The 24,302-nt window shown below is 35.6% G+C and overlaps 1 protein-coding gene across 6 annotated transcripts in view; it reads left to right on the top strand.

Annotated features, from left to right (window-relative positions):
• Positions 1 to 24,302, top strand: part of AHI1 (Abelson helper integration site 1) — a 90,562-nt gene that overhangs the window by 19,093 nt on the left and 47,167 nt on the right. For all 6 annotated transcript variants that reach the window (XM_014248345.2, XM_005518378.3, XM_088053626.1 and 3 more), the window contains 9 exons: positions 49 to 183; positions 1,198 to 1,330; positions 2,318 to 2,441; positions 4,627 to 4,856; positions 5,890 to 5,993; positions 6,789 to 6,907; positions 9,896 to 10,026; positions 11,296 to 11,436; positions 13,300 to 13,502. In XM_014248345.2, the coding sequence (XP_014103820.2) occupies positions 49 to 183; positions 1,198 to 1,330; positions 2,318 to 2,441; positions 4,627 to 4,856; positions 5,890 to 5,993; positions 6,789 to 6,907; positions 9,896 to 10,026; positions 11,296 to 11,436; positions 13,300 to 13,502 (1,320 nt within the window). The remainder of the gene's footprint in view (positions 1 to 48; positions 184 to 1,197; positions 1,331 to 2,317; positions 2,442 to 4,626; positions 4,857 to 5,889; positions 5,994 to 6,788; positions 6,908 to 9,895; positions 10,027 to 11,295; positions 11,437 to 13,299; positions 13,503 to 24,302) is intronic.

Consider the following 24,302-nt stretch of genomic DNA (forward strand, 5'->3'; position numbering starts at 1 on the left):
TCACTTCAAAAATATTTTTTCCTGATATTTAGTTTTGTTTGCCTTAAGGTCGGTCCTTTTCACTCTATGGCAGCTGTTCAGCAGGAACAAAGTAATACAGCACTGTCTCAGCTCCAGAGAGAAGGCTGTGAACCTTCAGAGGAGAAAAAAGAACCATTTAAATGGTCAAGATTGCCTGGACAGGTGAAGCATTTTTCTTTGAAATTTAAATGAAAATATTTTAAATTTTTACTATATTTTTATAAGTATTATGAAGCAAGTAATTAATTAAAATATTTAGCAAAGATATTAAACAAAAGATAAAAAACTCTCGTAGATCATAGAGGAGGTTTAACTTTAGCAAATAGGGTTGATTGAACCATTTTTTCACCAGAACAGCCAGGGATTTTTATCTGAAGTATTCTCTAAGAGTTTGAGAAAGTAGGCTAATTTGGGTAATGGAAGTAAGAGAGGAAGCCAGTTGGCAGATTTCAGCTTGATTAGCTTGATTTCAGCTTGACTTTTCTTTTTGTTTGTTGAAGACATTTTTAAACTATGACAGAAAGAGCTTACATTGAAGGAGCATTAGCACTTAGCTAGTTGATGTTGCCCTTCACCTTAAACTTGAATTTAGTTTTGTAGAAAAAGCCATTCAAAAAGAGGTAATATGTTGGGAGAAGGGAAACGGGTCTAAAACACCAGTTCAGTTTTTTTGAAATGTTTCATCCCTGGTTCTGTCTTTAAAAGTCAGATATTTAAATACAGATAAAGAATGTTAAAATGATTTGGTAGAAGACCAAAAGTTTGAGTGCCTGTAGTTGGGTTTCTGAGTTCACACTGCAGTCATTAGATTACTAAAAGTTGTGCTTAGACTCCTTAAACAAGCTTCACTTACAGTCTAACTCCACAGCTTACATCATTGATGGTAGGCATTATTAAACATTTCTTAAGATTAAGGAATTTATTTCAATTTAAATTTATTTTAGGTTTTTTAAACTTGCTCGTTGTTTGTAATAATGGGGAAGAAAGAGATTTACATTCATGGGGCCTAGGATGTGCTGCAAAACTGATTGTTTATAATACGTTGAATTTTACTTTGGAATGCCATTAAGATTATTAAGTTATTAGCCTTTTAGAACTTTGGCATGTCAGGAGCTAGGGGTGTGTTCCACACATTGGATAGTTAATATTCCTACCAACTGTTCCCTGAAAAGCCAGGCTTGCCGCATACCCAACAAGCACCTGTTTTCCCTGCGAGGTGGAGATATGGGCTGCTTCTGTATCCGCTTCTCTCACGACGGGAGAACACTGGCAGCGGCATGTGCAGGAAGGAATGGCTATCCCATTGCTTGTAAGTTTATATACATTTTGTCTTTTTGCTTATAATCCATTTATTTGGAAATGAAAGATTAAGGGAAGTTAATTTTTAAATTGTGCTTTTTTTAGAGTTTCTGGTTTGTAGCTGTGATTACAAGATGGTTCTGTGCTTTAAAGAGCATTGAGAAAAATGCTCTTTCTGTGTTGATAGGGCTGGAACTAGCTTTTCCTACATGGGTACATATACTCAGTTTAATGGTATGAAATGACACCATATCTTCCCAGAGGCCTAATGGAAATACTAAATCAGTTTGCAGAAGGAACGTAGTTTCTGATGATAATGTTTTAAGGGAAATAACACTTTAAGCCTCCACCTCACACACTTTTCATGTAAGTTTTTCTCCTAACCTGCCTTGAAAGTTAGATACCAGAATGTTACTATCTCCAGACAGAGTACTGGAAGCTGCTGTCTTCCGTGGTCCAGTTCAAAGTATAAACATTCCTTATAACTCAAGTTTTTGACTGCTTCATCATGGTAGCTTCAACTGCATATAGTTCTTAAACCTTGCATAAAAGTTTTGAGATTTAGAGAGAGCAGTGTTTTAAGACTACACAAAGTAAGTGTTTAAATGCAAGAAACAGTAAATCTTGATTCCTTTATTACACAGCCTCAGAAAATTATCTCAGTGTTAAAATATTTCTAAGATTGGTCAATTAGTTGCAAAATTTAAAAAACATGTCATAATCCTAATCTGGTTTTAATAATTTAATGCAGACAAGGTGTTTCTTAAGGGGTAAGACATTTGTGACATCCATGAACCACTAGATGGAAGTAGATGCTTGCTGTCTGTTCATATCTAGTAATTATTTTATACTGTCGCCTCAAAATGAGAAGAAAATGAGTTGATTTATGCTAGCAGAAAATCAACCTGAGATTAGTCTAAACTTTGGCTCTAGTAGCTACATCTGTTTGACTGTAAATAATTAAAAAACTTTTATTTTTCTATTCCAACTTCCCTAGTGTATGAAATTCCTTCTGGACAGTTCCTGAGAGAATTTTATGGTCACCTTAACATAGTGTATGATCTTTGTTGGTCAAAAGACAATCAGTACCTTCTTACTGCTTCCTCTGACGGCACTGTCAGGTCAGTATGATGACATATTCTGGCAGATACCATCAGAAGTTGAAAAGAAAGTGGTCCAATTCAGTGTTTTACTACAAATTATTCTATAATGTTATAAATAAAGATTTAGTTACTGTGTGACTAAAATAATATAAAAATTGTGATTGCCTTAAGCACTTAGGCTATATTTAGTATTTCTAATGTGTTTGTATTTGAAACCAAAGCTTTTCCAAAAGCTCTAGTGTCTAAATCTACACTGCAGTAAAAAACTAAAAGAGTTTGTATTTCAAGAAGATGCTGAGACAGCCATAATATTCTTTTCCTGGAGAAATTGCCATACTCTGAATGCAGTATTAAGTTAGCAGATTTGAGCACTAGGCAGGAAATCGAAAATTTAAGATTCAAGTTATGTGTGTAAATTTACTACACTGCATATATGTATATTGATGATGTTCTTTTGGTTTTTTACACTTAGTAAAGTAATTCGGATTAAATTGATAAAAATTAATTTTGATACTGTTATTTCTTAAATCGAATCCTCTACAATTAAAATGTACTTCCCTTCAGTGTTAATGTTAGTGTGGTCTGTTCAGATTTAAAATCCAAAACCCTCAAAGCTGTAGATACACATGGAAATATTGCTGGAACACTGTACAGTTTTATTGTGAGCAACTTCATTGGTTTTTGTAGAGCTTTTTGGGGTTTTTTAGACCTTCAGATCCCTATCTATTATTTCTGTCATGTAACTCAGTAATGCTACAGGCAGTTGCATAATTGAAATGCCAGAAGAATTGTTAAATGATATATTGTACATGTGGAACTGTTTTAGGGTTTTTTTGCTGCTTGTATGTAGGCTTAAAAAGAATGTGTTGAGAGTTCAGCACTTTTTTTTTAATTTGGGAGTGGATTAAGTAAGATTTTTTTATATTGAGATAAATATCAATTTCAGTAATTTATGTTGCCTATAAGAAGGCCTAGCTGTTCCTCAGTTCTTGAATTCTTGAACTTTCATGGCAGCAAGTTGAAACTGCAGTGGTCTGCCGCCTTTTCTGTGTACTATGTGCAGTCAGTGTACGAGTTATTAGTTCCTGTATTTGTTGTGAGTTGCCTTCAGCTCCTTAAAATGTCTTGGCACCCTACTGCTTTAAAGTCATTATCAGTTTATTATTTGGATTATCTCATACTGAGTTCTAAGGCAATGTGAAGGTAAATTCATAAACTTAGGTGAATTCTTTATATAGTGTTCCCTGTTATCCTCAGGCCTTCAGGGTTCAGTCCCACATTATTTGTGAGCAATAAATTAATTTTATTTTGTTTGATTAAAACCATTCTAAAAGATAGGTAAACTCCTTGTGGCCTTTCCACATCAAATTGCAAATTAATTGCTGTGTTCTAAAGGGTTGCAATTTTGTAATTAAGTCACCTCTGAGTAAGCTTAGAATTCTTCAATAGCCACCAGAAGTGGTTGCCTCACCTGGAAGGGTGCCACTAAAACAATTCAATAACATTTTTTAACCAAATACTGTGTGTAATGTGCTGCCCACCTGTATTTAGTGACCCAGTTACTGTTTTATTCTTTTTGAACTCATATTTGGGGAAGGCTCACTAATAAAATGCATACCATCAAATGGGAAACACTTAGAAAAATCTGATCTTAGAGCTATGGGTAGCAAAGTATAGAAAATAGATAAATAGTAAGAAGTGAATTTATGTGATGCAAACATCCTTGTGATCATGATCACTGTGTGGCTGAGAATTATTATTCTAAAATTTTCTGGGATTTTATTTATATTTAGTGGGTCTAAATGTTCCTTTTTGGCTTTCCTCATTCTAATATTGTTTTAAATGAATGATACCCCAGAAAAGCTTTATTTGGTTGTAATTCCTGAAAGAAGGAAACAAATTCATTCCATGGAATTCTTTATGAGTATTTTAAAATGAGAAATATATCCATTAAGTGAGTAAGTAGTCATTCATTTGCTTTGAAGACCAAATACTGTGTAAAGTAGTAAATTTTTCTTAATTCTTGTTAGAAAGTACCGTATTAAAGGATTAGAGGTGGAACAAATTGGTGGGATAAACAGGTATTGTTAAGTATTTGCAAGCATTTGCCTCTAGAACCGGTAGCACAAAACATGGCATCAGTTACACCTGTGTGTGTGTGACTGCTTTATACAGTAGAAATTCTAACTTTGTTTCCTTTCAGAATGTGGAAAATAGAAATGAAGGCAGCATCTGCAGTGAGAGTTTTCCCTCATCCTTCATTTGTGTACACGGCCAAATACCACCCAGTTACTGACTCACTGGTTGTGACAGGATGTTACGACTCAGTGATTAGAATCTGGAATGCAAATGTGAAAGAAATCCATGGGCAACTGCTACAGGAGCTCGGTGGCCATAAAAGTTTCATCAACACACTTTGTTTTGATGCAGAAGGTATGTTGCTAATATTGCTTTTGCAAATAGCTGTCTTTCAAACTGAAGATCAACTTGAGTGCTATTAGTTTTCTTTATTTCATGGAGGCAGTGTATTCTTCTTAGGAAGAAATTATGTACTGGGAGGGTGCTGAGACATTGAGACAGGTTGCCCAGAGAAATTGTGGGTGCCCCATGCCTGAATGTGTTCAAGGCCATGTTGGTCTGGGTTTTGTTCTAGTGGAAGGTGTTCCTCCTTATTTCAGGGAAGTCAGAACTAGATGATTTTTAAGGTCCCTTTGAACACAAATCAATCTATGACTCTTTGATAAAGAAAATGAGGTAGTAGTAATTAGATTGTGAGAATTTTAGCACTAGACTGGAGAAGTGGGAAGGTGATGAACTCTTCAATTTTGACAGAGAATAGGAAGCATGGAGAGAAAAGGACAGAGGTTTGACCATTGTGAGTGATGTCTCTTAACTGGCAGATTAACAGCTGAAAGTGATTGTTGTACTGACATGTACTAGTGGAGGGAGAGTTGAAGATGGGTGAAAATTAAAGTTTGAGTTTTTCTAGTATTAGTGACATCATTAATGGTCCATTTCAGTCACTGGAGCAGGTACTACAAAGAGGAAAGCTGTATTTTTATAAAGAATAAATATTTTTGCTTAAAGAACAAGTGTTGGGAAACTATTTGTTCTCATTCAAAATTGTCTTACTGAATGTATAAGTAAGTATTGAGCTATCATGTGAAGCTTGTTGAGCTGTAAATGTTCACTTTTTGATGGTTTTAGAATATGAATAAAAATTTATAACATTAAAAAATATGTTCTGCATCTCAGTATTCAATGTATATGCTACATCCAGATTTATGGTGTTGGTTTATGTAATGAAATATGAGCAAAATGCATTTGCAATGAGTGTATTATAGCAAAAGAGATGGAAGAATTGGTATTTGCCTATTCAAAAAAATGAGAGAACAAAAGGCTGTTTCTTGTTTTCTGTATTACGGTTTTGTGGGTGGTATTTTACTTATAAGATATTATTTCTCAGGACACCACATGTTCTCTGGAGATAGTTCAGGACTGATAATGGTTTGGGATACACCTATCAAAGAAAGTTCTCCACACCTTTTTCAACACTGGAAGATCAATAAGGTAAACAGGTTTCTTAAACTAGCATTGTAATTTTTATGGGAACTGTTCCAAATTGAGTAAGTAGATTTGAATTAAATTTTTTTAATACTTTACGTTTTGTTTAACTGTAGAGTTGTATTTTCTTTAAAAATTGGTATAGAAGAACTGATACAATGTGCAGTGATGCACTGACTTCATTTTTTTTAAATTCTTTTGCAACTTAATTGGGTTAGGCACTGGAACAGACTCCCCAGGGAAGTGATCACACCACCAAGCCTGAGAAAATTCAAGACATATTTGGACTCTCAAGGCTCATGGTGTGATTCTTGGGGCTGTGCTGTGTAGGGTCAGGAGTCGGTCTTTGGTGTTCCTAGTAGGGCCCTTGCAACTAAAGATATTATAGGATTCTGTGATTCTGTAACATTTTTCTATATAAAACATTAAAATACTTGAGGTTTGATAGCACAGTTTTAACAGGTAAATGCTTTGTTCTCTAGAGACAAAAATTAAATAGACTTTAAAAAACACCTTTGTTCTTACCTTAGAGCCCTAATGTTCAATCAGTATTTCTGCTGACTTTTTAATTAAGTCAGCTTAACTTTTTTAAAATTTAGTCACAACAGAATCTGCCTTATGGTTGTAAAAAGTTGATGTTTAGGTGTAATGCTTTAATATAGGAACAAAGTTTTTCCTTAACCAAATAAAATGAATTGAGCAGAAAGAGTATTGCAAGAGAAAAATGGGCAATAATGTGTAAAAACATGAGTTTTAAAACACAAAGTTATATAATTTTCTTTATTTTCCATCCTTCTGTAGGAAATAAAAGAAAATGACATTAAAGGAACACCAATAAATCATTTGGAAGTGCATCCGAACGGAAGGCATTTATTAATCCATGCCAAAGACAGTACCCTGAGAATTATGGATCTCAGAATGTTCGTAATTTTGGTGACAAATGTGTATCTCCTTTATGTTTTAAAATTTACGTGGGGAAATAAAATACCATAAAGGTATTAGTTGTGTAGCTGGGGAGAAAAAAAAGATGTCCTAATAATGAAGGATAGAAATGTTAGCATTAGGAAATTATTTCAAAACACTGCTGTGTTGCAGACCTTTTGGGTGATATTGGGTCTTTTAGAATAGAATATCTAAAAATTACTAGATTACTTGGAAGCCTAAAGTGGCATGAAGAATGCAATGTTAGTGTTCTAAAGATTGAAATGCCTTTCAAAATGCAATCCGAGTAGGAAAAGGACTTGGAAGTGGTAACATTTGTGTGTTAGTTTTGCATTTTTATGACTCTGGGAAGGATATTTTGATGATGAAATGGAAGATGGTTGTCATCATAAATACTAAAAAATGCAGTGATGTACATACTGTGGTTTATTAAGCAGGCTGTGGATAGTTTTGCAATTTTTGGTGATCTTATTCTGAATTGGCATAAGCATGATTTTTTAATGACAAACAAAAATAAAAAGCAGAGAGATTATAGAGTCACTTGAGTTTGATATTGGAGAATGACCAGTTCAACCCAATAATCAAATCACAACAGCATGCTACTCAAAGCTTTATACAATTGGATTTTTAATATCTTGAAGGATGAACATTTTACAACTTCTGTGAGCAACATATTCTAGTGTTCATTCACCCTCAAAATAAAAGACTTTTTTCTTATTTTAAACAAAATTAGCTATATTTCAGTTTAGGTCCTTTACCTCTTGTCTTTCCATTGGGTGGGAGTGAGCAGAGTGTCTCACCAATCACATACGTTGATAAGATGCACTTGAACATTCTGTTCTGTAAAGTCACATTAAAGATATAAATAACTTTCCTAAAATGTTTCATCCTTAATTTCATAGGTTTGTTTCTTCCCCTCACCACACAGAAAATCTTTGGAGGCATTTAAAAGATGTGTAGATGTGGCCCTTAGGTACATGGCATAGTATGGACAGGACAATGCTCTGTTAACAGTTGGACTTAATGATCTTGAAGCTCTTTTCCAAACTTAGCAATTCTGTTATTGTAGTGGATTGAACTAGCTGAGGACTCTACTGGTTTATGGTGCACTTTTCTCTTTTACTGCAAGTGATAAATTATAATGCCATGCTAGAAGCTAAACTGTCCACTTAATCAAAGCATGAAATTACTGGATTAAGAGAGGGAACCTGTAGTTTTTGAGGCAGTGTTCTTCTGTTGCTCCTCTTTCTAAAACATTCAGAGAGTTTTAGTTTGAGAAGGAAAGATGAGCATGCATATTAATCTCTAAGAAACGGTTTAATATGGGGTGCAATTTCACAATTATTTTAAGCAAATTTATCCATAAGACGTACCATCTCCTGCAATCTCCCACACCTTTGGCCGTGTATTCCTAGCATTCCTTTTTCATCATCTATAGGGATCTTTTGATGCGGGCTAAGTAAGATCAGTGAGCTGATCCAACTTAAAATTAGCCTACAAATACAAATGATTAATTTTCATTTTAATCAACTATCTGATCAAACTCATCTGATCGCTGCCCAAACACTAGAAGAAATGAGGGAGAGCCTGGGAAAATAAGGGTGGAGAGGACACCACCAGGACTGCTACTTTGACCACAGCCCACAGTTACATTGACTTAAGTCTATCAATAAACCACAGGGTCAGATAACCAGCAGTGATAATTTTCCACGTCAGCATTAACTGTTCATTCCCTGCATGAGAAAAGAGGGGGTGGAGGTCACAGATGAGCACAATTCACTTTGATTGACAGCTAGTTGCTCTTAACTTTCCTCTTTCAACTTGCTTTTTTGATCTTTTTGGATAATGCTGCTGTCCTGTCATTTAGGTATGTGATCAGGGATTTCGTTTTGGTTCAGTCCTCTCCTTAGGGTTTCATATGAAGGTTAGTTTTACATCTTGCAGGGCTCTTCTACTGACATCTCAGAGATACTATCTTTCTTATTCATACAGCTATAATTCTTATTTGGGCTAATATGGTCTTGCACTGGGATCATTAAAGCTTCCTTTTCTCTTAGTAGCCAAATAGAATTTCATCTACGGTATTTTTATTTGGAATATTGTTTAAAATAATTTTCTTCTCCTATTAAATATACTGTACTTCTCCCTGCATACCTACACTGTTTTTGCAGTAACAAATGTGAAATAATACTGTCTTCTGTCCTTGAGGGCTATGGTGGCCTATTGCTGTTACTCTTGCCTCAAATTCTGCATTGTAATACTCCTGCTGGGTTAGTCTCCATGTTGAACTTTGATATCTTTTTCCAGGCTGTTCCTCATGTTTAAAATACCCTCACTCAAACTGATTTATGCTTCTTTCCATCCTTTTGTGGATTCTTTCCTACTTGATGCCTACAGACTGTTTGACAGTAGATCATTATTACTGTGCTGACTGTGTTTCACTGAAGAAAGATAGGAAGCCTAAGTTGCAAAATAACATTAAACATATTAATAGTAAATCAACACTTAGGTCTGAAATTTGTTGATTCTACTGCTAGTTTTCTATCAAGGAGACATTAGTCTGAAGAGCTGAAGAGAATAAGTTTAATCATTCAAACTCAAGAAGCATTATGAAAACTTTTCTGACAGAACTTGGAGTAATAGTGCCAATTTCCCTGTTTTATGCAAAACCCAGGACCAAGATAGTGCAAATTACTGCATCTCTATCTATTCTCTAGATCTGAGGATTTCCTTTTTCTGCCGAAAGACAAGGATGTACATTTTCATCTATACTGTCAGGTGCATTATGAAGGTTAGGGAAAAGAAAGGGTAAATAAATACCGCACTCTGCAGAAAGTGTGCTTGCATATCTATTTGGGATGCAAGGTGTACTGATTTTTCTGAGGAATAGAGGGGGAACTGAAACTTAAGTTACATTGTCTATTCTGAATGTATCTTCAATATTTACAAACTTTCTTTATCTTTAGCTTGGCAACAAAGAAATATGTAGGTGCCACAAATTACAGAGAAAAAATTCACAGCACCGTAACACCATGTGGTACGTTCCTGTTTTCAGGAAGTGAAGATGGAAAGGCTTATGTTTGGAATCCAGAAACAGGTAACTAATTATTTTATGAGTTTAAGCCAAATTATCAAAGCTGAAGGAGAAAAGATATTTTAAGGTTTATTGAAGCACTTTTGATATGGAATAAAACTTCAGTAAGACATTCTTAAATCCTAGAGCTTTAGCTCCACCTTTTAAGTAGCTGTTATTAATATCTGAGATTTAATTCTCTAGAGGAAATTAGAGGTAACATTTGTAATATCCAGCATGACTGGAGCACCTGAGGCTCAGATTTTTGTATACTGCAACTCTTTACTTGTGGTGAGGATCCTAAGATGGAATGCACAAAAAATGTTTTAGGTCAGGTTAGTTTTTCTGTTGTGTTGTTTAGATTTGAGAATCAGGCTCTTGTTCAAAACCACTTCATCTCTCTGGTGGGTGGTCAGAGACTGAATATTTTTGGTGTATGGTATATAAGATTTCTCTGTGAATTAGTCGCCAAGGAGTTTTAAAATGGCTACCAAAACCATTCTGAAAAAATGTGACAAAAATGCAGAGTAGATTTTCTTGTACAGGAGGTAAAAGAGACAAAAATAAGAGAAGAAAGTAGCAGAATACCATTTTGGATTTGATGATGTTATATTGATTGTAATTGTAATATATATAGTTTTGAAATAAAAAAGTAACTGGCAGATAACTAACAGTTCTGTTTGGAATTTCTTTCCATGTTTCCAACTATGTTAGCTTGCATCTCTGCAGCTACAAAATTTGCCTGAAAACTTAAAAAAAAAAAATTAAAGGAAGGAGGAACTTTGTTAGTAGTATGTTTTTATTGGATTTTGACTTTTGTTTGCACACTGTATTTGCATTTATAGTGCTATCAGCTGAAGAGCTAATTTTATTTATATTTTTAATAATTCTCTGCTCAACTTTTACTCCTGTTATCAGAATTATATAGCTGAATCCGCAAGTAAGATGGCTATCTTTGTACAATGCAAGCGCAAACAAATACTGTGGAACGCCACTTTTCCAGAATGTGCTTATCAGAACAAGAGAACTCATCTAACCTGGTGCATCCTCCTCTGGCATTTCCTGCAGCTATTGCAACAGCACTAACTTTTCTGACTTATTGAAAAACTTAAAAGCATGCAATATTTCCTTTGTCTTATGCCAAAATACTACTTTTCAGTCAGGAAATTGAAGAACATTTATTTACAGTGGCAAACATTGCAATAATACAAAATTTAACCCACTGTTATTTTGCTGTATTGAATGTTTCAAGTGTTTTTCCATGGCATTTATAAATTCATTTCACTTCGGCAGGAGATCAAGTGGCCGTATATTCTGAACTCTCCTTCACATCTCCACTTCGTGATGTTGCTTTTCATCCACACGAACATATGGTGTCTTTTTGTGCCTTTGGTCAAAACCATCCAATACTTGTATACATTTATGATTATAAAGGTACAGTACAAATTTTCTTGATACTTACTATTAGTATTTTATTTTTAGAAGCCATCTGTTAGTATTTGTACTTCTTTTGAGAGAAAAAGTAATTTGATGATAATGCGTATCTTTTTTCTGGGAGATACCAAAACTGAATTGAGCATGATCCTGCACAACCTGTTCTATGTGATGCTGCTTTAATCAAGGGTTTTGGCTGTGCCAAAATCACCAGAGGTCCCTCAAGTTTCTTATATTTCATACTGTGTGATTTTTGCAGCATTTTATCATATATAGGCAGCATCCTACAGAAGCCTTTTTGCAATATCAAGGTGGATTATGGGGCCAGAAAATACAATTATTTGGAAAACTAATTAGTAGCTAAATTGGAATCTGAGTAGTTTGTGCCAGCTATGTTACAAAATAATGTAGAGGAGCTGTATAGAAATGAATGAGAGTGTGTAGACTTCTTATAAATAGCTGTTATAGTTGTGATGTGATTATGTCAGAGATATGCTTATTCCCCATGTTACATTGAAAAGAAGATAGTAATAAATGCTAACTTTGAAATTATGGTATACAAAATAAAATTCAGATTGTCCTTTGCAGGATTTTTTGATAGTTGTGTTCAGTTAAGGACATTTGCATCTAGAGAGTTAATGTGTTAATGTGAATTATGCAGTAATTTTTGGTATGAATTACATTTGCAGGTGACATAGATGTGGAAAGCTAATCCTGTCTTTATACACTGGCTTTTTAAGTAACATGTACTAATAGGATTACTCCTATAAAATCTCAGTGTTGGTTTTTGTTGAATTGGTTGACTTTTGCAGGAGCACTAAGTGGAATGACTTTGCAGTCAATATGTAGTGCTGTACTTCAATTAAGTAGGATATCGGTATTTTAAAAAACAATTAAATATTTGGGGGGTGAAGGGTTTCTCCTGAATTTTTTGATTGTTGAGAAGTCAGCGAGTCTTAAAAAACTTAACACATTAGTTTGAAAAATATATGCATGTGCACAGGCATTTAGAGATCACACAGTACAGTGGTAGTTATTTGTGTCTTCTGACTGCTTAACTGCTGGCTGTAAGATTTTGCATAGGTTGTGGTCTTTTTTTGTATCATTGGTTACTATCTTTATGTTCCTTTTTTGGTTAAAAGCACCTTCTTTGGTTTCAGAAAATAGTCATACTGCCATAGTGTTGAAATAGTTAAACATATAGTAATACTAATTTTAGTCACTGACACAATTTTTAAGGCTCTGACAGCATGTGTTTTAGATACACCAACAGTTTTATTAATATCCTGGGCAGAACTTCCATGAAGAATTCTTTTAACCTTTGTTATCTTGAGACAAAGAATTGTGAAAGTCAACTTGTCAGGCAGTGTGTCCTGTGCCTGTATAATATATGTATGCTATGCATGTATAATGTAATAAAGCTCTCAGGCATCATAAACTCACTTGAACTAGGCTGGAAAAAAATGTGAAATGTCACCGACTTGAACTCAGTGCAGGCTTTATAACTTTATTGCCTTGGAAAAATTCCTTTTTCTTCTACTCTTTCCCCCTACCCAATGCAAATATTTCTGCATGAGGGACACTATTGTTTATAAGCAATACAAAAATACCAGTTCTGTATGAGAGATTACTGAACACAGATAACTGAAGTGAGATATTGTGATCAGAAGAGTTAGGGGGAAAATGGGGTAGTAAGGGGAAAATTTCATGTCAATTTCAGGTTTTCCCTATAGCACTATTGGTATACTTTCTGATGGTGTTTCACTGAAGACATGGCTGACAAAATGACTGTGATACTTCAATTTTTTTCCCCATGGCAATGTAAGGTTTCACCTGAGACATTAACATTGGTTATTTCTACAGTTGCACAACAGGAAGCTGTACTTGTAAGAGATCTCAGTTCATCACTTACCACAACTGTACCAAGAGGGCCACACTTCCTTAGCAGTTTTCCTGAAATTCCTGTACAAAAAAACTCAGTGATGTCTCCAGCAGATCAGTTTGTCAGTGTTGCAAGAGCATCAAGGAGAATGCAGAAAGTGAAACAAAAGCTTGATTCTGTTATGGTAAGAAAAATTTAATTAATTTCAGAAGTGTACAGTCTTCCCATATTCTGGAACTGGTATACTTAAAAAAACCCATATGTGTTGTCATGGCATCTGGTCTTTAGAAATTAATACATCTCTCACTTATACTAATGTAGGGGTAAGTAGCTCTTAAGAAAAGAGCAATCATAAAAAGCTTAATTTTGTTTTTCAAGTACTAATGACAAGGGATTTTTTTGTGCTAGTGCCCATTGCTGTTTGTCCATTTATGTGAAATCAGGGATCCATAGATCATTATGGCCAAGATTCCTATCCACCTTAAAAATTGTATGTGGCATAAATGGTAGGGGTTTTAGTGAGCTGCAGGGTTGAGAGGAGAGCATGCCCTGTGCTGGGCACAGCTGCTTCAAGCCAGCTCAGTGAAGGGCAGTATGGATCCACTGCAAAATCTAAACTGGAACCAGACAGAATATGGCACATTTGAGAAAACAGACTTGATTGGAACCTACTTGAGACAGGAAACACCACAGCAGAGCAGAAATGCAAAGGAAAATGTGTCAGGGGGCACAAATGAAGATACAGGAGGAGGGGTGTGAGGAGTCATGTGAAATGAGGAGATGTGAAAGAAGACACAGAAGGAGGTACAAAGGTGATGCAAAACACAAAACAATGCAGAAATGGAAATACAGGGGAAATAACGGAGTAGGCTTGAAGGGTATTTCTTGTATACAAGAAATACATGAGAACACGCAAAAGAAAGCACAGATAATGGCACACCTCTGAATGGGTTGCAAACAATGGAAGAATCCATGCTGGACAGTACCATGCTGGTACAATACCCAAAGGGATGTTTGGTGGAGGATACATACTAAAGCAGTTGAAAAGAGCAATAAAATAGAAGAGTCAAAAAGAGCAGGTCACTATGTGCTAACCTCACTCTACTGCCCCACCCTTCCACTGCCTTTCCAAAGGGATTGAGTGTAATATAATGTCAAAATCAAGGAGACTGAGGATTAGAAAGGAGTAAAAAGAGGTGTCTGAAGTGGAGACAGACAAAGAGGGATGAAAAGTATTTTCTTTGGTTGGATGTTTTATTATTTGTCTCGTTTCTCACTACCCAAATCACTAATTAAAACTTTTGTAATTGGCAATAAATTTAATTAAGTTAAATTCCCCAACTTGAGACAATTTTGCATGCAACAAGGATGCAGAATGTTTCTGACTAGTACTGAGAAGTTATAATTATTTTTCACAATGACATGAACCGCATTTGGGTTTGCATTTACTGTTTTTCATTTTGAAGTACTTTAGTACGTGTAGATTTTTTTTTAAGGTATTAAATTAAGGTTTTAGGTTTTGTCTACATTAATGAGTAGTGAATCACAAAAGAAACAGATGAGTAGATGAAAGAAGTTGTTGCTGAGGTTGCTGTAACTACTGTCATCATGCTTTAGGGGTTTTACTTTGGATTAGATTTAGTCTGGTTCCTTGGCTTTGGCATCCCCATTAGGCCTGAACTTTGAAACTGTCTGGAAGAAAGCTATCCCACAGACCTTCACACAGACCACAGATTTCTGAACTGTGAACTCCGAGTGAACCCCTTCATGAAACACCACATGTTAGCTCTCATGGATAGCAGTAACATGCTCCTTCTACCTTTCAATTACATGTGGCCTGACACAAGGAAGCAAACCTTGTTTCTGCTTTCTGCTCATTTTGTTCTTGCTCACCTACAAAGGGAGCACTGGTACCCTCAAGTTGTTTATCAGAGAATGGCACAACATGGACAGAATGGAACATGTAGCCTTGTGTCTGGGACAAGTACTCCAGAAAGGTACTCCAAGATAAATTTTTACTGTTCTGGATATCTGGTCATATGAAGAAAAAGACAGGGTTAGAGAATTTGAGTCTTCATCACTGCAACTGTTTACTCGCAGATTAACCAGTGGTTCTGGACTGTGGAAGACAAATCTGGTTTAGCAAAAGCGTGTAGAAGTTTTGTGTTACTGTGTGAGTAGATGAAATAGATAAGCCTACAACTGTGTTTGAGAGAATAACTTTCAGCCACTGGAGTTTTGTAACCCTAGATTTCTAATGACTAGTTTGGGATGAGGAGGTCCACTGTGAGCAGAGTAATGATCAGTCTTTTTGACAGCATCCTCCAAGCCCTCTACCCATGTGGGAGATGTCAAAAAGTTCATCTGAGTCTTCTCACTGTGTGAGTTTCCAAACAGTACAGGATGGTGGTTGAAAGAATCCACATCCAGTTTGATATCTGTCACATAGCAGTAGTGATTGTAAATACCGAGAGTGCTTCCTTGCACAGCTTTATGAACCACTGAGATATTGGAGAGGAGATTTCTTCAAAAGGAGTCTTGATGCTAATCTTTTTAGTGATCCAACATGAGACCAGGGGACAGTGGTAGATACTTTACAAGCAGGCATAGGATCATTTTTTGCATGTGGCTGCAGTATTGCCTGCCTGATTTACAATGTTTTGGACAGCCCCAGAGTAAAATGTACATTAAAACTCAAAATTTCTACTAATTTGTAACTGGGAATTAGTTTTTAATGTGTGTGCAATTCTCTTTCTCATATGAAAAATTATGTATGTATGTAAGTGCAGGCTTTACTGGAAGGCTTATTAGAATGCACACTCACATGAATGGTTTGCTAAAGTGTTTGTCAAAGTAGAACTCTTAAAAGTTGCCACTCAGCCACATGTGTGAGAATTTGCTAATATTTCTTGGAACAGACAAGTGAAAATGGAGAAAGATGGCTTTAGGAAACCACGCATAGGGTGGTTTGCTGCCCTGTGGTCAAGTTGGAACATTAAAAATCCAGATGAGAACACAGATGTTAGCTTGTATGTACTTCACAGAATCATAGAATATGTTGAATTGGAAGGAACCCCTAAAGATCAAGTAGAGCTCCTGGCCCTGCACAGCACCATCCCCAAGAGTCACACCATGTGCTCAAGAGCACTGTCCAAACGCTTTTTGAACTCTTGGTTCAGGCTTGGTGCTGTGACCACTGTCCTGGGGAGCCTGTTCAAGTTCCCAAACACCCTCTGGGTGAGAAAACTTTCCTTGATATTCAACCTAAACCTCCCCTGACACAACTTCAGGCCATTCCTTTGGGCCCTGTCACTGGTCACTACAGAGAAGAGATCAGTGCCTGCCCCTCTTCCCCTCATGCATGAGGAAGTTGTAACTGCAATGAGGTCTCCCCTCAGGCTGAACAGACCAAGTGACCTCAGCCACTCCTTGTACAGCTTCCCTTCCAGGCCCTTCACCATCTTTGTTTCTGTCATTTGGACACTCTCTAATAGTTTAACGTCTTACATTGTGGCACCTGAAACTGCACACAGCACTCGAGGTGAGTCTGCCCCAGGGCAGAGTAGTCCTGGTCTTTGGGTCATGTTTGCATGCCCTTGTCACAGACATGTAGTCAATACCATGTTGGGACAAGCATGGTGGCAGCATACCTTGGAGACCCGGCCTAAGGTCACACCTGGAGTCATGTTTTATGAGACAAAGGTGCTGGAGCATACAAACAGCAATCTGCCAACACGAGGGTCTCTGCTTTTAATGTGTGTCAACAGCATAGCTGCTGGATTTAAAACTAATTTTAAAGTGTGGAGTTTGGAGTTCTGTGATTTAGAGACAGGACTGAAAAATGTGATGTCAATACATAAAGTTTGGGTTAAGCTAGATAGAGAGAATACTCTGATGCTGTATAAATTCTTTGTCTTATAACCCATGCCCCCTTTCCAGGTCCCATTAGAACCAATATTTTTTTTATTTTTCTGTTTTTCTTCTTTTTACCTAAACATGAACTTTAATGAATGATAGATAGACAAAGTTTCTTTTCTTCTCTTCTGCACTATTGCCATTCTTATTAGCCCAGAAATTAGGACCAAGAGTTGACTATTGTGCTAAAGCTTTAGCAATTCACAAAAGCTAAGACCTTTTGATACAAAAGATAAAAATTAATTTCTGTATGAAACCAGAATGCAGACTTAGTTTCTGCACCACACAGAGAAATTACAGACTAGTGAATCTTAGCAGCAGTTTTTATTTATCTCTACCTCAAGGAACTAATACTAATGTGTGATTCATGGAAGTTTTTGATAGGAAAGCATTTAACTCATCTCTGGCTCTTGGAAGTGCTAATAAATGTTTTCATTCAATGTTACTATTTATGGCTTTTAAATTTCACTTCCATTTAGCAGTGAAAAAACCTGTTCATAACTATCCATAACAAGGGAATGATATACATTTTGTAGGTATGGAGAGAGGGGCTTTCTTTGAAGATGTAGTATTCTAGCTCTGAAATTGGGCTTTTAGTTGTCTGATCCCTTTGTAGCACTTACGAATACCATCTATATATACTGTGTAGTACTAGTCTTAGAATCAATTACATGTTGGCTGCTTTATCTCTCAACATATGAATGCTTCTAAGTTAAAGTATGATTAGCTTTTCCAGCCATTACTTCATGATCTATTTCTGAAAAGTGTTGTTAAAAGATTATCAAAGTGGTTACCAAAATTCTGATACTCTGAGCATATCAAATATGGTGTTAGACAAGTAGAATGTAAAATACTCTTTCCTGTGTACAGGAACATTTACACCTATTTGGTTTTTGGTCTTTGAGTGTATTTATTATTGTGGCATAATTCATAAAGAAGTATGTACTGTGAGGAGAATCCAGAAGCCTATATCTTGGATTTCATGAGATGTACTTAACTTCTATCATTGAGTTGTATGTTTATAAAATACATTCATAAATGATACTTTGGTGTAGTATACATTAAATACTATACTGTTTAGTCCTTTCAGATTCCTTTTAGAATTTAGTGGACATGCAAAATACATCTTTTGATGTTAAAACAGGATGGAATTTAAAGCCACCACTTTTAAGAAAAAAATGTGCAAACCTTTTGGGGAACACATAAACATGATACTGAGCTATCAAGTGGAAGAAGACAAACTTGTGCTTTTGTCTGCAACAAAGACCTAGAGGCAGAGCTGGATGCCCAAGTGGTGTGTATGTTTTTATGCTACCATTTTCAGTCTCGGAAGAATCTTTCCTCTGGTTCATCTTAGTTTTGGTAAATTCTGAAATACCATGCTTGACCTCTGGGGTTTAGTGCAGATCTGGAAGGTCAAAGTTCTAAAGTAACTTACTACAACTTCTATCTGGAGATGGAAAACCAGACATCATAATACATGAAGTACTGAGGACTCTTCAAAAACATTGTCTATTCTGTGAATGTTCTTGGCCTAGTACAAGATAATGCTGCAGTGCCTCTGCAGGCTGAAACAATTGTTTCACTTGATCATGCCTGCAATACAAATTTTTATCTACAAACTGTCAGGGAAGGTCCTGGTATTCTATAATCTTATCATATGTATAAGAAATGGGAAGATTTTTTAAAACGTCTTTTTTTACTTTTTTATCATACTGGTAGAGCTCCTGTAATGATCCTGTAAGACAGGCAGTCATTTTCTGTATGACCTGGACAGTGCATCTCACTGGATGAGAGCTTTTAAATTAAATAGGTGGGTTTTTTAATAGTGACTTAGGCTTTCTCCTGTTCCTGTATTCCTCTTTAGAATGCTAGGAAATGCTCTAAGAAATTTTATTGCAATTATTACTTTGCACAAATCTACTCCCAGCTGCAGACTTCTAAGCATGTATTTTATATGCCATGACACATCTGATCCTCTGTAAACATATTTCATTTACTATGTAAAAATAATTTTTATAAAGCTCTTTTCTATTTGCCAAGAGGATACTGTTGAATCATTGTGATTTTGTAAACTGATTGTTGATATGAAGTGGTTGAATCAGTACTGGAAGCTTTATACAGGTAAAATAATTAATAGCATATAAAAGTTTTGCCTGAATTTTATTTTGTATGTCTTTCAGAAATATTTTATTATACAGTAAGGTTTTAAAAATTGTGATGGATTTTTCTTGTCAATTCATTAAATTTTCTAGGTTTAATAATGTTCCCTGTGTTAGAAAAAGGTGAGCAAATAGCTGATTTTTCTCTGTTTTTTTGTTGTTGTTGTTGCTTGATTCCCTCTCTCCTGCCCTCTGAAAAGCTTACAAATCAGGTCAGGTTCTTAAAATCTGTTAAATTTTTCTTTTGATTCTTTTTTAATACATTCCTCATTTTTAGCAACCACCAGGTGACACAACACAGTTAAAATAGATGTGTGTTCTGGTTTTGCCTGGCTTAGGGTCAAAACATGACCTCTTTCAGCACAGTATGTCTCCCAGTGGTTTATGATTTATATAAATGGTATGCCAGCCAGAAAATGAATTGCATTTATTTTAAGCACAAAAATATACCACTATAATAATTATATCAGAGGGCAAAATAAGATGGTGTTAAGAATTTTCACTGTGTGAGGATTTTACTGGTTGGGTTGGTTCTTGAATTTTGTTTTTGGTTTTACCATATTAGCTTTCTTGCCATGAAAGTTTATACAGTTAAGAAGTTACTCACTAGTAAAGCATTTTTACTGTGTATGGGTTTTACTGATTGATCCTTTAATTTTGTTTCCAGTCTTACCCTATTACCTGTCTTGTCATAAATGTTGGTAAAGTTCTAAATTTTAATAACTCAATGTTTATTTTGTCCCTGCTCAATAAAGTTAAACAGGGCTTTCTGAGTACTGCTGTGTTTATTCAAATAGTATTTTAAAGCAGAGAAAGCTGGATTCATTCATGTTAAAACCCAGCAAATTTCTTTTCTTTCTGCCAGCTGGCTTGGGTCTCAACAACCAAGACGTTGAGAAAGCAGCTTTTATTAGAAACTTTTAATAAGAGCGTAAATGGGCACTGAGTCAATTAATGACATTGTTGACAGCTTTGTTAATAGTTATTGGGGCTGTGATAGAGTTTCTTGCAACATGAACATTCTTCCTGCCTGAAAGGAGGTTGTGGCAAGGTGGGGGTTGGCCTTTTCTCCCTGGCAAGGAGTGACAGGACAAGAGGAAGTGGCCACAAGATGGATCTGAGGAGGTTCAGGTTGGACATCAGAAAGGATTTCTTCCACTGAAAGGGTGGTTAAGCATTAGAACCGCCTGTCCAGGGAGGTGGTGGAGTCACCATTCCTTGAAATGTTCAAGAAATGTCTGGATTTGGCACTTAGTGCTGTAGTTTAACTGACAAGTTGGTGTTTGTTCAAAGGTAGGACTTGATAATCTGGGAGGTCCTTGCCAACTCAATGATTCTGTGTTGGGTGCAGAAAGGAAAAGGATCATGGCTCAAATACCAAGAGACTATAGATGAGAGTTAAAGAATGATAAAGAAGATTAAGCATAGAGTATAACCAAATACAAGGGGATTGGGAGCAGTGTGTGGCAGGTGGGGTGGGGTTAAAAACATATGAGTGGTTACATGATTACCTGAAGCTCTATACTGTTTTTAATGTCCTTTACCAGCAGGTAGAAAGGAATAGGTTTCTATATGTATTTGACAAAATGTGAGATAGAAGATTTTCTGGTGTCTTATTTTTTGTAACAGAGAAATAAAAGAAAAAGTATCTTTGGGTGTTTTTTTTTATTGGGGTTACATCCATCTTTCATTTGCACAAAAAAAAAAGACATTTTAAAATTAACTACTGAAGTAATGGATTTTTTTCCCCCTGGTCATATGTTTTTTGATAGCACTAATTGTAACATGAGGTCACAATTTATATATAGTAATCTACTTGGCTCATACTAAATAAGACAGATCTACTTTTTACTGTTATTGGTAGTGGCATTGCCCATTTCTGCTAGGATGTGTATATCTAGGCATGTTCCTAAGCTGAAATGCCAGTTTCATCCAATCCAGGAAAGGTTGTTCTCTTTGTGTGTAATGACTAAGTCCTGTGTAAAACTGAGCCTTTATTTAACTGTTTTGTGTCTTGTGCAAAGAACTTAGTGTTCCTTGTAGCTAAATGAAATAAGCTTACTATTGCAAGTGTTTCTCCTCAACATTTTTTAAAGACCAAAAAAAAACAAAAAAGGAAGAAATCATTTGAAGTAATGTATAATTGAAATTCCAGGACCCTGGCAGAACTAAGAAACTGAATATACATAATTACTTTGTAGTGAGGCAGCATCTGTAGACAGTGACTGATCTGTAGGATCAAGCCCCTGTTAGTGTCAATTTTCATTTGTATATCCTGGTCACTTCTGGGCCTCTATAGGAAAAAACAGTTAAGCACTCAAGTTACAAGGAAACCATATTGCCAGGTAGACAGGTAAGAGGAATGTAGGAAGTGTTAGAGGAACATACTTGGTTCAGACAAGCAAAGTAAATCTGTTTCAGTTTTGCCTGTGTGTGTGGATAATACCTCATTTTAGCTGTGCTTGGCTTTTCTCCTTAGTATAGAGCTATGTAAAAGCAGAATAGATTAAGTCTAAGATTGCAGAACCCACAATAGAATGCCAGCTTTCGTTTGAGTCCTTCTAGTGCTACTGTCAAAGAAATTATTGTACTTTTACATAGATGTAAATTTGATTCAAACTCACATTTCAAATTTAAAAGCTGTAGTTTTGTATTCCTACTTTAAGCAGTATTTTCTTCTTACATTGAGAAAAATATCAGATTGTATTGTGAGCGGTTTTTGTTTCAGATTCAGCTTTTAAATCTAAAGAATAATGTCTTAATAATGCTTTTAAACTGTCTTTAAAAGCAGTGGCCTAGAGTCATAAGCTTTCAGAAGAGAAACCTAAAACTAAAAGATTCAGAAGTAATATAGAGCTGACCAACTTGATTTGGTTTGCAAGTATATTTGGAAATGTTGGCTGTATTGATTGCAAAGGTCATAGAATTGTGTTCTTAGGAAAAAAATAAACTGCTTTTGCCACCTTGTCAAGTCTTAAAGCATTCTATGTTTTGTGTCATGGAATTCACTTTTAATGTGAAAACTAGTTTCACTAAAAATGTGTATTTGCATAATTTGCATAGTGCTGCCCTAACACGAAAAAGAAAATGCAAATCATCTTTGTTTAAGCCTGGCAAAAATTACATAGGTATCTTTATTGTGACAGAAACAATAATGTTTTAACTCTTAGTTTTGTTCAATTCGCAATAGTAGTAAACTGTGTCTTTGATAAAGCTGTGGTTTATGCATGAAGAAAGCAGAGCCTGTTGTGAAAAATAAGTAAATTCATGGTTGGCTATCTTAGCCAACTTCGATCATTGTTGTAAATATATTTAGCAATGATTTCCTACAGCATGCATTAAAAAAAAAAAAAAAAAAAAGGATTGCTTCATTTTGTTCTGTGAGTAGTCTTATGTCTGCCTGTTGTAGGAGAATTGATTGTTTTTGGTAGAACAGTGATCTTCACCTGGTAGCAGTTGTGCTTGAAACACTATTCCTCACTTACTAGCTGAGTGCTTCCCATTTCTGTTACAATGTTGTGCTGTTGTTTCCTCCTTGGGCCTCTTAGAGATTTAAATAATGCTTAAGAGCCAGTGGCACAAAGGTCATTAAGGCTCTGGTTTTGTCTCTACTTTGGATGGGCAGTCTTTTATAGCTCACCTGAATTCAGGTTCACTGCCATCAATGGGAGGAATTAATCACTTCCTGTAAGACTGCTTAGACTTAAAACTTAATTTTTAATATCTCTTTTATTAAAAGTTTTTATCTTCTTTTTAAGGCCTTGGACAGGAAGGAAGTATTCTAAGAGAACTTAGGCTGCATTTTAGAATGAGTGATTTTCTTAAATCCTCAGGACTGCACATTCAGTCTTCTCGTGTGTGTGTGTCTTGCATTTGATTTCAAAGCGTGCTATTTGGCATGTATAGTAAGAGTGTTTGCATAATACAGCAGGAAAATAAAGAGAAATGAATTGTTGTACAGGAATAATTTACATAGAGTTCCATATCTCTTACATAATTTGTTCAAGGACTAGAATCAAGACAAGCTTAGCTTCCTAATTCTTCCTTCCAGGATAAACTTGGGAGGCGTTTATTAAGTATTAGTTTTCAATAGTTTTTGCTATCCTGTTTTTAGTTTGATTTCCAAAGGCCAGTATATTCAACTTGTCTTCATTTCCTGGTATTATCTGAAACCTAATTTTTGATAGCAGATTTGAAAGAGACTTCCATTTGTCTTATGGTGTAGTGTGCACTTAACAAGAAATTCATGCAAAGGGGAGATCTCGTTTATCTGGGGAGAAAGGCTTTCCCTAGAGTTTACAGGAGAAGCTGGGAAGCTAAGCTCAAAACATTTGCAGAACAGATTATTTTTTTTCTGTGTTTGAGTAAATTTGTAAGCTCATGGCTTTCCACCATTTTTTTATATCAGAGAAAACTTTATATTAATGAAGCTTACTTGATTGCATATGTAAATGTAGGAAAAACAAATGGATTTTGTTGTTGCACTTGTTCAGAAAAACAGGCCTCCATTCTGATAACAATTCCCAGCTAGTGTTTACTAGCATTCATTTAAATTTGTACACTGCAGTAAAATCTAGCAGATTTAATGCTTTTTAAAAATCATGTTCAATGACTAATCTGATTTTCTGTCTTTTTTTTCTGCCAGCTTTGCAGTATAGTCATTACAATTTTGCACTTTTTCTGCAAGATTCCTTGTTAGTCAAAGATAGTTTTTACTATAAACTTTCCTCATTAGAATTAAATCCATATTCCTGCACGAAAAACAGACACATTAAGATGAAGGTCAGGTGTAGTGGTGAAGAGCAGATGGTGGCAGATACCCTCTGGCCCAGTCAAGTATTCAACATGCATTTTTAGTTCTGTATTACCTGCAGTCCAGTAGACCTGCCAATGCCCAGATATTCATT

This window comes from Pseudopodoces humilis, chromosome 3 (genome assembly GCF_049639895.1).
Source record: "Pseudopodoces humilis isolate 2021_Gansu_Grassland_sample_001 chromosome 3, ASM4963989v1, whole genome shotgun sequence".
NCBI lineage: Eukaryota > Metazoa > Chordata > Aves > Passeriformes > Paridae > Pseudopodoces > Pseudopodoces humilis.